We start from the raw sequence: 14,177 nt of genomic DNA on the forward strand, positions 1-14,177 counted from the left end.
AAACACATTAACAGTCAAAGGAACACCATAAATCATGTCCAAGAGCGGGAGAAAAAGAGTCTCACTCTTGGCAGGAGAAAAAAAAAACAATCTCCAGAAATCCAGCAAAGCTGCTGGGGGACTCATTAGGTTAGGAAATTGAGCCTAAAGAGAGAATTCTCCCTAACACTGACCCCTTTGACCGGCGGCTCCTCTCGTTCTATCAAAGGCGTAGTAACAAAAAGAACCTCCCCTCAACTGCTGTCCCCTAGGACGAAAAGGCGGAGGTTGACGCACAGCAGCACTCAAAGATTTAGCAACAGCTATTGAGGTCTGCAACCTCTCAAGGCTCTTGTCAGCCTTGCTGCCAAACAAATGTGTGCCATCAAAGGGCATGTTCCGAAGACAGGTTTGCACATCCAAAACAAAACCAGACTTACTCCTTACTCGACGTACTCGAAGGAGATCAAATGCCTCGTGTGCAAACTGCGTCCAAGGGGCACAAGGAGTCAGTAATTTCTCCTTCGACAAAGTCATCGATGACGCAGTTTTAGACTTCGAAAGTAAGGTCAACGCCTTAAGGGTCGAAGAGGCTTTTTCCTCTACTCAGGGATTCATGACTTTCAAGGAGTATGTTTTGCCGAGGTAGACGACTCACAGCTTTTATGTTTATCGGGTTTTTTACCTTTGGTATCGCCTCTAGGTATCTGAGGGGGGAAAGGCCGCGTTATCAAAGACCCTTCACATTTTCAAACAAAATTCCTCCCCCTGAGCAGGGGAGATGTACTAAGTGGGGCAAGCAACTTCCTCTGGGGAACTGGAAGACCAAGATGAGGGCGATCTATGGTGCCTCCTTTTATTCTGTCTCGAAGTTGATAAGTGGTGTGATCCACTCCGAGACCTCGAACGGGAATGCTTTCTTTTTCAATGAGGAGATGACGGTCTCGACTCGTCAGAGGTCCATTTTGAAGGGGTAACAGATTTTGCGTTCTTGCCTTTCTCCAGCTTCCACCTAAGCTCCCTCAAGGCTTTCGCCATCATAGAAAGACATTCTTCACACTCTGAACACAGGTGCTCTGGGCCCGGGCCCCATAGACTGATCCTGTGGGGGATCAGTCAAAGACATCTTTTTACCACAATCCCAGCATTTTTTAAAGCCGGATCGGTGCGTCTATGGAGCAGACTAAGATGCCATTGTGGATTGAAGATTCAATGTTTTCTTTTCACGAAATTGACGTTTTTTTTTATTCACTGGGGAACTGAGCGTTTCGTCTCCAAGGGTTACGAAGCGCAGAAAAATGGAACTGAGCAACGGACACTGCGCGCAACTATACCCATGATGATGCTGATACAGAGGCCTCCGAGGGACATCGACTCGAGAGACAACATGCAGCGCCCTCTACTGAAAAAATAAATTCCGAGGCCAGCAAGCTGGAAATGAACATTCAAAATAGTATACACCTTTGCCTCTTCCTCTTCATCATAATCATCATAGTATTGATCAGTGTGTTGGTAGCCCTCATTATCCCCTTCCTTGTCTGCATGAATGTCATAAAGGTCAGCAGTAGTGCAAGACCTTTTCGCCAGTGGCTGAGAAGTGGAAGATGGGCTGTGAGCTGCAAGCCTGAGCAGTAGGTGTAATTTGAAAATTTGCAACGGCCTGAGAGTTTTAAAATGTAATTCAACATCACCCTTACTATGTCCACTGCCGTCCATAGGGCTGAACTGGGGATGACCCCAGGGTAAGGTATGGCAGGGACTTGTGCTGATGAAGGCGTGGGTAGGCTCTTATTCTATAAAGGCCTCAGCCAAAGAACCCTCTTCTTGTGGGACACGTAAAGTTTTTTTACAAGGGGTAGACTTGTCCCTATGAGACTTGTCTTTGTCCTTATGGGACTTGTCCTTGTGATCAGAACTTCTTGGAATGAGTAGCCTTTAATAGGCCTTCTGGGAGATGCTTTCTTAACCAGGTGCGACAGTGTTTTTAGACTTTACAGCCAATTTCGAAGGTGTCAAGTTTCGAAATTGGAAAGGACCTCCGCCTTGATTGCTGACATACAGCGTTCGGTCGATGTAGTTTTATGGGCGGCGTCTTTAGGTTTACAGGGCCCGTCATGGGGTAATCAGGACCTCAAGTGCCCAGAGGACAGGGAATCTATAGATCTCCCGCTAGCCGCTGTATCTGGGCGTTTGTGTCGGCGCCGCCGAAAATCGCCACGGGGTGTCGTCCCTGTAACAGAGCTAAGGTCGGCGCTTACACTTGGGAGCCTGCCAGTTCCCAGTTGCCCTCGCCGTCCGAAATGACGGCGACACTGCCGTCAATGGAACCATGGCGGCCTAGACTTGCATGGCGTGATGGGCCCATCACTTGGTTCTGGGATATTTAAGGGTCTTAGGTTTAAAGAGGTTGCAAGCTCGACAGGGCCCTTCGCCGTGGTCGCGGTTCAAACACAGGTTGCACACTGTCAATCAACTGACATTTTTTATTATGTGGGGCAGAATTTGAAGGGTGTTTTATCCATGTTTGGGAAAGGCAGCCAGGCGATAAAGGGAAGGGGGAAAAAATGCTTTGTACAATGACCGCCCCCCCCCACTCTCACTACTGTAAGGGCCTAGGCCTGTTGGGCCTTCCAAGGCCGAAAGGGTCAGTCAAAAATTGACTTTGTTCGAAGGCGCGGTTTTGTCTTTTCCACTGCGTCTATCAATTTCTCGATGCCGGAAGGAAAAGGACAGAAAGAGTAACTATATTTAAACAATCCTAAGCAAAGGGTGTCAGCCAAAATTTGAACTCGACGAGAAGGGTCTGCTCACGATGGTCGAAAAAAATAATCTGAGGGACCTCAACACGTGAAGTACCATGTGTACAGTGGACCTCACCCTTTATGTATTTATTTATAAAGCGTGCATAGCCCAAAGGCAACTAGGCGCAGATTACTACTTAAGCATATGGTTACAGCTTTGAAGTCTTAGAGGCATTACATTGCCAGTTGCACAGCACATTACAGATAGAGCAAAAAACACTTGGAGAAAGTGTAAATTTACATTAGGTTCCAAGGCATAAAGTCACACAATTTACATATTTATATAATGTTGCTGATCCTTATCCTGATTCAAACTAGAATGAGGGGCTGAAGGGCTATTGCAGGAGGTCGGATCTGAAGAGCATGGTTTTAAGGTTTTTTCAGAATTACCAGAAGGAGAAATTTCTAAGATTATGGGGAAGGGCATTCCTAGGAAACTTGAGCCTCCTGCTGTCTTCTGTATCGGGGGGGTGGAGAGCAGGTTAGTATAGGCAGAGCAGGTTGGTCTGTTAGAATTGACTTTGCATATGAGACTGCTAAGGTATTTAGGATCCTTATTAGCAATGTATTTGTGCGTCAGCGTCAAGATTTTGAATTTAATTCTATAATGGGCAGGAAGCCAGTGGATGATCCTTCTAGTGGCTGAGCTACGATTGTGACTAGGGATATTTAATTCTGCTCTTATGGCATGGTTTTGTACCGTTTGTAGTTTTATGATATTTCTAGTGTTGGTCCCAGCAAAGAGTTACAGTAATCAATCCTGGAGAGTATCAAAGCCCTCGCTAAGTTGTTCGAATTTTCCATAGATCGAAAAGGGCGGCTGGCTCTTATTAGTTTAGCTTATTAAGCGGCTGAAGTAGCAACAGCATTGACCTGTCTATTTAAATTTAAGTGTAGAGTTAATATAGACTGCAAGGGTTTTTATTTCATTGGCAACTGGGATGGTGTTGCCATCAATGATAAATGATTTGTAGTGCTGTGGGAGGTTACTAAGTTTTGTAGTATTTCCAATGATAAGCTCTGTCTTATCACTGAGGCATAGTTCATTGAGTGTCATCCAGGCTTGGATTGCAAGGTACATTTTTGTTCAGATTTTAGTGTCTGTATCATAACATCGATAGTGGTATTAGAATTTACTTAGCATAATTGGTATACGTGATACCCAATTTATCAAGTTTGTCAAGTAGAAGTTTGGTAAAAGCATTATAGAGTGGGAGAGAAACAAGAACCTTGCGGTACATCACAAGTTACCGGTGCAGGGTGTGCTGCTGAAGTATCCGAAAAGACCCTTATGTTGGAGAGAAACGATTTGATCCAATTGATGCAATCTAGGGAGAATTGGGCTGCAGTCGCGAGGTGTTGGCATAGTATATCGTGATTAACTAGGTTGAATGCTGCAGAGAGGTCTAATAGGAGGATGCAGAGTTCTCCTTTGTCTAGGTATTTGTCCATTTGCGTTTTCAAATCGAGTAATGCAATTTCGGTGCCATGACCTGGCCTGAAACCTGATTGTCTTAAGCCCAGGAGCTGATGGTCTTCTAAGTGTTTTTGGATTTGCAGTTAGGCTGCACAATCTATTATTTTAAGTAGAAAGAGGACTGTCATTTTAGGGTGAAAATTGGTTGCTATGTTAGGGTCTAAATTGGGCTTTTTTAGCAGAGGCAATACCCGCACTGTTTTTAAGTCAATGGGGACTGTGTTGGAAGTTAGAGTTATTGATGAGCCTGGTTACAAAGGGTGCCAGTTCAACTGCACAGTCTTTAATCAAGGTAGCTGGGCAGACATCGCCTTTGCATCTGGATGGTTTTAGGCCATTTATGATGTTGATGGTGTCAGTAGTTGTGAGTCGAGAGAATGTAAATTTGGGTACCTTAGTGGCGTTAGGAGAAGGGTATGTGGTTGAGGGAGTAAGGTTAAGTAGGGACCATTTTTTGTTCCATTTTCATTTGCAGTAATAAGACTACCGGCCAGGGCATTCTGAATATTGGAGCACCATTGTTCATCTTGGATTGTGAAATCTGGAGTGGGTGCTGGTGATTCCAGTTCGCAGAGGATGGTGAATAGCTCTCTAGTGTTGGATTGGGCTTTAGATATTCTTTGGTTATATACTTCACTTTTAGATTTAATGATTTTAATCTTGTAGTTAGTTGCTAGGGTTTGGAGGAATCTTATTTTATTTTCTAGCGAAGGTGTTTTAATCCATTTGTTTTCAGCAGATCCTTTTAAAGTCTTAAGGGCTTTGAGTTCAGGGGAGAACCAAGGATCGACATGAGCTAAAGGTTTGAATTTTTTGCTTTTTAGTGGGCAGTTTTTTTCTATAGATGCAAGCATTATTTCATTGTAGTGGCTGACCAGAGTTGAAGGGTCACTGTCCAGGTGAGCTAGGTCAAGAATGGGAGTGAGTAGTGTTAACATGCTATCTCAGTTAATATTTTTAAGGTTTCTAGATGGAGCTAAAGGTGTGGATTGATGCTGTTTCAAAGTCTTAATGGTGGTGGAGAATAAGATAAGGTTGTGATCCGACCACAGCGATGGGGAGTTGGTAAGGATGTTGGTGGTGCAGTTGGTATCAGCTAACCAATCTAGAATGCGTCCTTTGTCATGAGTGGGTGCAGTGATTCTTCCGAGTGAATCCTTGGGCTTCAATGGAGTTAACCATGAGATTTGCATGCATGTCTAGAGGGTCGTGCAGAACTAGATTGAAATCGCCCATAATGATCACTTTGGACTGAGGTTTCATGTGTGCTAGGAGGGTTGTGATATTGTCAAAGGTAGAGATGGGTCCTGGAGGTCTATAAACGATATGAAGCATGAGTGTGCAAGCCGGTGTGAGGGTGATTTGTAGTGAGAGGACTTCTGACGTGAATAGTAGTTCAGGGGCTACTCATATTAAGGGACTCTTTAGCTAGTAGGGCTACTCCACCTCCTCTTGAGGTGGGCCTGTCTTAGAGTTGGGTGCAGGTGGTATTCGTCTAGGATTTTATTTGGTTATAGCAAGGCGTTGGGCATTTGTTTGGTTTAGGTTGAAGTTAACGGGATGATAGTCGAGATCTTCTTAGGTGACCCATGATGGGTTGTGTAGGCCAAGGGGCACCACATGGGATTTGAACATCGTTTAGATGTGAGGCAGTGGGAGTGGCTTTCGGGATTACTTACAAGGGCAGGTGTGTGGGGTTTTGAGATGAGAAGTGGTGGTGCTGGTCTGAAATTTGTGTTGGTTAGGACCTGGCATTTGGTGTTTATTGGGTCGAGGTCTGAGAATACGTGATGAGATTCGGGACCTTCTTAGGTGGGCAGAGATCGGATAGGATGACTGGGGAGCCGGTGAGATTTGAGTGTCAGGTGTGGTGGCTGTAGCACTCTTCAGGTGATAGCAAAGGGTCCTTGTGGATAGACAGTGTCTTGTGGGTCCATCTGGGGACAATGAAGGGGGGAGGGAGAGCTTATAGTGGAGTGCCAAGATTGGCAATATCCTTCACGGAGGATATGTAGTTAGTATGTGGTAGGGACTGGGGGAACGGCGCAGTTTTGTTGAGGAATGGTGTAGGACAGGGGATAGGATGATGTTGGACGCAGTGAAGACGGGCTAATCCCGGACCAAATTGGATAAATGTGCCTGCAGAACATGGTAAGTTCATTGTAGAAGTCTAGTAAGGTGCTAGATCTAGACGATAAGTGACTAGCTATAAAAGTAGGGGGATGTTGGGTAGTAGGGAAGGAGCTACCATGTTTTCAATTTTAGGTGGTAGTATTTGTGATGCAGCTGATAAGAGGTGAGCAATGGATGCTACTAACGATGTGCTGCTTTAGCTGGATGTTGCCGTAGTGATCTATCATGTTAGGATGACAGGAGGTAGGATGAGGTTGGTGTAGCGTACTAGGTGTCGGCCTCATGTGATTGAGGACGAGACGCAGGTCACATCTGGTGGCTGCAGTGTACGTGAGTGAGTTATTTTTGGGTTGCGAGGGTCTAGGTGCCGAATGAGATCAGGATATAGCTAAGGTATAGGCTACCAATGCACAGATAATATAAAGCCATTATAGCAGGACAGCAATGAATCGTCAAGTTTAACAGGCAAAGGGACATATAGGCATCTAGGTGTGTGTTTAACATCACCAGTGAGAGTAAAGCGGTAAAAGGCAAGCAGCGATAGAGGAATGGTTCACTAGGGATAGTGTTACTGGCACGCCCCGTCTACGTCGTTTTTCGAGTTTCGAAAAACAACTGTAATACTCTGCAACTTCCACTAGATGTTGGCATATGCATAGCATGTGATCTAAGCATTGCTTTAGCCCATGAACCCCTTAAGACACAATTGACCCTTGTGGCTGCAGAAGGCAGGGCAGTTTCAATCTGCATGTTCGAGTAATCTGGATGCCACCGACAATGGTTTATCCTGCTGTCAAATTACAACTGGATTTCCCCCCCCCATGTCTGTCATTGGGTAGCAAAAGGAACACTGCGTAGGAGGTTAACACATGACCACGCAGGCCGATTAATAGATCTTAAACCTTGTATACTCACCAAAACTTGGAAGAGGTGAAGTAGGATCCGGTTATTGGCCATAAAGGTACTATCCAATATTCCAAGGTTAAACCAACTGCCCAAGCACCGGAAGGCCTTTATAAGCATTTTCTCATTGCTTCCCGATTTCTCCACACAGGACATCTAATACATGGCGAGAGGAAATGTGTTTTTAAAACTACAGTAACAAAAACACAGGAGAAAACATTTTGCTTTCAATTTTAAACTCATTCTGTGAAACCAATGCATGTTCAATCTTTTCAACTCATGAGTCGTGATAGTTTGCCAAAGCTATATTGTTACAAGCCACATACTTGCCATTTGAGTATAACACTCAAAAATCTAACTTCTCCATGCACAGCAAGAACTCTGCAGGCCTTCTAATGTCGTAGTTGTAAGATTTCTTTTAGGGCTTTGCTGTTGAAAATGTAGTTTGTTTTTTCATCTTGCGTGTGATTCTTAGAGAAGATCAAGAGCTGTGCACTTTAAAAGGAGAAGCAGAAGATGATTTGCTAGCCAGTGGAACTGAGCAAAGTTGTGAGTTGGTCATTAACAGTGTTAAAACCAGGGTGTACAGGTAGAATCTATAGCAGAAATATGAAAGGTGGTGCTATGGAAGGCTTAACTAATTTCAAGCTTCTGGAACTGAGAACCTTATCTGAATTATCCAACATTTCTGCTTATGAAATGCTGCACTTTACTTTTTAAAAACGGAGAGCTGCACAAATCAGTTTGGTTTGATAGTGTGCGTTATGTTGCAAAGCTAATACTGCGCCAAACCACCACAGCAGCAATCTCAGAGGGCCTGCTTATATGCAATTTGGCATGTTGTGCCCCCACCGCACACAGGAATCCAGACAGTCTGCAGAAGAAACATAGCCGGGGTGGATGGGGGTACGGGGGGATGAAAGGGCAGTTAAAAGGATGGGAATGAGGCCGCAAGAGATTCAGACCATGGGCAGGCAGGTGGGCAGTGTAATGGAGGGTGGGCGGTAATGCAGTAAGGGAATATTTGTGATGCTTGAATACATGTGTTTAGCCGTGGAGGTGTTCCATAAGTCTAGATTGCTGAAGGAGGTATATTTGTTACTTGATTAGAAATATGCAGCTTCAAAAATATATAGTTTTCCAATAACAAGTAATGTATGGATGAGCCGACTTGAGAAGTGCCAACACATCCTATGGGGCTGAAATCCAGAGTAATTCAAGGAGCTGCCAAGTCTGGAGGCCAAGTGAGGGCACATCAAGAATTAAGCAATAAGCCCCGAGCCGCAGGGCCATTACAGAGTCAGGTAATGCCCCAGGGCCCATAGTTACCGGCCCGAGTGAAGTGAGGGCTTTAGGGACCCGGGGCATTACCTGACTCGAAGAAAAAAAAAAAGTACGAAAAAAGAAAAAGCCTGCCGTTTTTTCCCTTTCCATGGCGGCCATCTGGAGCAGACGCGCTGGTGACAGAGTCCAAAGCGTGTCCGAAAAAACAAGGTAACGGGCGGGAAAGGCAAAAAAAAAACACCTCACCTGAATCGCCGGCGGGGGAGGATGGCAGCCCCCAGCCCTGCGGAGGCTCTGAGCGGGATTACCCTGTTCCAAGCCTCTTCATTGGCTGAGGGGCTGCCACAACCCCGCCGGGGACGTGAACGAAGCGAAAGCTTCAAGGGATTCTCTGCGAGGTATGGACCGGGCGAGGGCCAATAGAAGACATGCATTACTCACCACAATAGCATTTCTGATGGTTGTATCTGCTTAGATTCACATGTGAGCATATGGCCCGACATTCAGTGGTAAACGCAGAGTATTTCATCTTGTTTTGAGGATCAAAAGGGGACGTTGGCATAGGCCCGTCTGTAACACTAACCCTATCGTGACGTGTAGTGTACCCAAAATCCCTCACGCGCCGAGGTCCCTCCGATTGTATTTTTTCTGTCATGAGGTAGCCCGTGAGTGAGTACATAAAAGAAAGCAGTAAAACGTCTGTTCTTTCCACTCGATCTTGGAGGCAGGGTGGGCGCATGTGAATCTAAGCAGATACAATCATCAGAAATACTATTACGGTGAGTAATGCATGTCTTCTGATGCTTGTTAATCTGCTTAGAATCAAATGCTGTGCATAGACTAGCGAGCAGTACCCGGAGTTGGAGGTGGGTTGTGAGAAGGAACAGTAGTGAAAAGATGTCTTAATACTGCTTGTCCCACCTGAGAATCAGACCAAGAATGCGTGTCTAGGCAATAGTGTTTTGTAAAGGTGTGTACAGCACTCCAGGCTGCTGCTTTGCAAATAGACTCAAGGGGAACATTTGCAATAAATGCTATGGAAGCCCGAGTGCCTCGAGTAGTGTGCTCTAGCCTTGAAGGGCAGATCTCTTAGCAAGAGTGTAGCATAGTGGGATACATTTGTCAATCCACCTAGAGATTGCTGATTTAGAGACAGGATTCCCCCTTCTCTACCAGCTGCCACTGAAATGAAAAAATGGGTCTTTCTCAGTGGTTTAGTTCTTTGGGGTTAAACATGACTGCCCTGCGCACATCTAGTGTGTGCAGGCTTCTTTCGGCCATGTTAGTAGGGTTTGGGGGAAAAAAGTGGGTATTTCAATTAATTGGTTCACATGGAACTTTGAAATAAATTTAGGCGTGAATCGGGGAGGAGTGCACAGAACCACTTTCCCTGTGGACTGTAACAAAAGGGTCTGGAACTGAAAGGGCCTGAAGTTCACCAACCCTTCTAATGGAAATGATAGCCACAAGAAAGGCCGTTTTATAAGGTCTTTGAGACTTGCTTTATGCATAGGTTCAAAGGGAGACCCCATAAGCCTGGTCAATACCAGATTTAGGGCCCATCCGGGAGCCCCTTTGACCCCTTCCATGAAAGCCTTAATAACAGGTATTTTCCACCACAACACCTATTGTGACATAGTGTAAGCTAAGAGAGCAGCTAGGTGAACCTTTAGGGAAATAAAAACCAATCCTAAGTCTAACAAGTGAGTCAGGTACAATACAATGTGAGTAGGAGAGCAGTCAATGGGCTTGACACTCTTGGAATTGCACCAGATTACAAAACGTTTCCATTTACTGGAATAGCAATATCGGGTGTTAGGTTTCCTAGCTTCCCCAAGTATGTCCATGCAACTGAGGGAGTTGAAGGTGTCCGAACTCTATGCCCTTAGGAGCCAGGCCGCTAAGTTCAGAGAGTGTGGGCATGGGTGCAGTGTTTCTCCTCTGTCCGGGGAAAAAATGTTGTACGGGCAGGGCAGTCATCGGAGGGGAGAGGGACATCTCCATCAGATGAGAACCAGGGTTGGCAGGCCCACATGGGGGCCACCAATATCATGGTGACTGGTTCCTGGTACAACTTGTGCACAATCTTTTTGAGTAGAGGAGTCGGGGGGGAAAAGCGTAAGGAACAAGTTACTTACCTGTAACTGTTGTTCTCCAGCATGGGTCTGGCATGGATTCACATGCTCATGAATATTCCCCGTCGTCAGGCTGGGAATCCTCGGTAAAGAAAAAACCAGTATCAGTTTCGTTTCTGATCTGTCTTTCGTAGTAATAACCAATCACTGGTCTCTGCGTCATACTGACCACAGCCAATGACTGCCCTCTACCTAAGCACCGCCTCTGGCAGCCATCTTCAGATTTGGAAGCACGTGAAGTGGCAGTATGACCAAGTGAAGAGCCGCAGAGGGGTAGGCGGGAGGGTTCGCATGTGAATCCATGCCAGACCCATGCTGGAGAACAACAGTTACAGGTAAGTAACTTGTTCCTTCTCCAGCATGGGGTCTGGCATGGATTCACATGCTCATGAATAAAGAATACATAGCAGTACACACATGCACAACCACGGGAGGTGGCAAAGGCTCAACATTAAGCATCACATCAACTCAACATTAAGCATCTTACCTCCTCACCAGGCTCACCTCAGGCGAACAGGTTGCGCAGCACTGCTTGGCCGACCCTGGACTCCTCCCTGGAATCCCGGTCGACGCAGTAGAATTTCGTGAAGGTGTGAGTCGACCTCCACGTAGCAGCCCTGCATATGTCCAGCAGGGGCACACCAGATAGGAACGCCGTGGTAGCTGCGATCGCTCTGGTGGAATGGGCTCTCGGACGGCCAGGCAGCGGTCGGTTTGCCAACCGGTGACAGTACATGATACAGCCGGAGAGCCATCTGGAGATGGAAGCCTTCGAGAGAGCCTTCCCCTGATTGACAGGTCCAAAGTTCACAAAGAGTTGTGACGTCTTCCGAAAACCTTTCGTGCGGTCCACGTAGAACTTCAGCGCTCTAGCTACATCCAGCGAGTGCAAAGTCCTCTCAGCCGGCGACGAAGGCGACGGGAAGAACACAGGTAACACCAAGGGTTCGTTGAGATGAAAGTCCGACGGTACCTTGGGCATGAAGGAGGGGTGCGTCCTGAGCACTACCCTCGTGTCGTGGAAAGTCAAGTACGGGGCCTTGCAGGAAAGGGCCTGGATCTCTCCCACTCGTCGTGCGGAGGTGATGGCCACGAGAAAAGCTGTTTTCCACGATAGAAACTTCAACGGGGCCGAGTGCAGAGGCTCGAACGGAGGTCCCATGAGTTTGGTCAGCACCACGTTGAGCTCCCACGCCGGGGCCGGAGCCTTCACCGGCGGGAACGATCTGAACAGTCCCTTCATGAACTCTTTCACCAGACGATGAGACCACAAGGACGTCCGGCCCGTGGTTCTGGTGTATCGGGAGATCGCAGCAAGATGAATCTTGATGGACGCGTGTGCCAGACCAGCTTTGGCCAGCGTCAGCAGGTACGGCAGCACTTGGGGAGCCGTAATCCGTAGAGGGTTAATCTTCTGTGCGTGGCACCAGACAGAGAACCTCTTCCATTTGTGTCCGTAGCATTTAAGAGTCGAGGACGCCCTGGCCTTTGCAAGAACCTCTCTGCAATCGGCCGGTATGTCGTATCCTCCAAACTCTAGCGCTGCAGGAGCCAGGCCTGCAAGTTCAGCGACTTCGGGTCGTGGTGGAGGATGGCGCCTCCTTCCCTGGAGAGTAGATCCGCGTCCGCCGGCAGCTTGATTGGCGGGGACGCCGACAAGTCCAGAAGGTCCGGGAACCATATCTGCCTCGGCCACGCAGGTGCGACGAGGATCATCCTGCACCGTGACCTCTTGAGCTGGTTGACGAGCCGGATTAGCAGAGGCAAGGGAGGGAACGCGTAGAGGAACAGGCCCTCCCAGGGGAACGAGAAAGCATCGCCCATGCTCCTCGTCTGGGGAAACCTGCTGGCGAACCTCCGGCACTTGGTGTTCGTCGCCGTCGCGAACAGGTCGATCTGGGGTGTGCCCCACCGTCGGAAGAGGCGATCCACCAGATCCTGCCGTAGTTCCCACTCGTGGCACGAGCGCAGCTCCCTGCTGAGTGAGTCGGCGATGGTGTTTTTTATCCCTGCCAGATGAAACGGCACCAGAAGAATCCCTTGGGCGACGGCCCAATGCCACAGGTCCTGCGCCTCCTTGGACAGCGATGGGGACCTGGTTCCGCCCTGTTTCCTGATGTAAAACATGGTGGTGGTGTTGTCGGTGAAGATCCTCACCACCTTGCCCTTGAGGGACGGAAGGAAGGACCTGAGGGCCCAAAACACTGCACGGAGCTCCAGGACGTTGATATGCAGGGACTTCTCCGTCGGGAGCCAGAGTCCCCTTGCGTGCAGATTTTCGGTGTGCGCTCCCCACCCTTCTAGGGAGGCATCCGTGGTCACAGTCACCTGGTGGGCTGGGGTCTGGAAGTCCATGCCCGCCGTCAGATGCGCGCGGGTGCCCCACCACCGTATCGCTCGTCGGAAACTCTCGTCGAGCTTGATCCTTTCCTCGAAGCTGCCCGTCGTCTGGATCCAGCGCGCATCCAGGAACTCTTGCAACGGGCGCATCCGGAGCCTGCACCTGGGAATGAGGTAGATGCAGGAAGACATCATCCCGAGGAGGGACTTGATGGACCTCACCTTGGCCGCGTCGGCCACCAACATCCGTTGCACCTTGCCCAAGATGGTCCTGGTCCTCTCCTCCGACGGGGAGGCCAGAAGGGACACTGTGTCGAGCCTCGCTCCCAGAAACAGTGCGACTTGCGCGGGCACCAGGTGGGATTTGGCGTAGTTCACGGAGAATCCCAGGTCCGTGAGGAGTTGGACGGTCCTTGCCGTGTGGACCACGGCGAGCTCCCTCGTCTTGGCGCGGATGAGCCAGTCGTCCAGGTAGGGGTAGACATGAATCCCCTCGCGGCGCAGCTGCGCCGCCACCGGTGCGAGGCACTTGGTGAAAACCCTGGGTGCCGACCGTAGTCCGAAGGGAAGGGCTTTGAACTGGTAATGACGCCCTTGGACCACGAATCTGAGGAATTTTCGGTGCCCCTTTAGGATGGGAATGTGGAAGTAGGCATCCTCCAAATCCAACGACGATAGGAAGTCTCCTTCCTCCAGCTGACCCAGGACGTGCTGGAGGGTGACCATCCGGAACTTCTGCGCCTTGATGAACTTGTTCAGGCGTCGCAGGTCCAGGATGGGGCGCCATCCTCCCGTCTTCTTCTTCACGAGGAAGTAACGCGAGTAGACTCCGGAGCCCCAAAGCCTCTTTGGGACGCGTTCGATGGCGCCCTTTCTGAGCATCGCCTTTACCTCCAGGAGAAGTTGAGGGACGTGAAGTTCTTTCCTGGCCACGGGGGGGGACGCGCGGGCACCTTCTTTGAAACTCGAGCGCGTGGCCCCGGGCCAGGGCGTCCAGCACCCAACGGTCGGTGGAGATGGACTCCCACACGCTGACGAAGCCCGCCAGCCGGCCTCCCACCGGGGTGCTTCGGTGGGGGCCCGACCCCACGGCCGGTTCAATCCTGCTTGGACGCGGCCTTGCCG

General features: G+C 48.6%; 1 protein-coding gene across 3 annotated transcripts in view; it reads right to left on the bottom strand.

Annotated features, from left to right (window-relative positions):
• Positions 1-14,177, bottom strand: part of TNPO3 (transportin 3) — a 1,153,743-nt gene that overhangs the window by 870,801 nt on the left and 268,765 nt on the right. For all 3 annotated transcript variants that reach the window (XM_069629554.1, XM_069629553.1, XM_069629552.1), the window contains exon 5: positions 7,306-7,449. In XM_069629554.1, the coding sequence (XP_069485655.1) occupies positions 7,306-7,449 (144 nt within the window). The remainder of the gene's footprint in view (positions 1-7,305; positions 7,450-14,177) is intronic.

This window comes from Ambystoma mexicanum, chromosome 12, assembly GCF_040938575.1.
Source record: "Ambystoma mexicanum isolate Mex_15411 chromosome 12, UKY_AmexF1_1, whole genome shotgun sequence".
In the NCBI taxonomy this organism is placed as follows: domain Eukaryota; kingdom Metazoa; phylum Chordata; class Amphibia; order Caudata; family Ambystomatidae; genus Ambystoma; species Ambystoma mexicanum.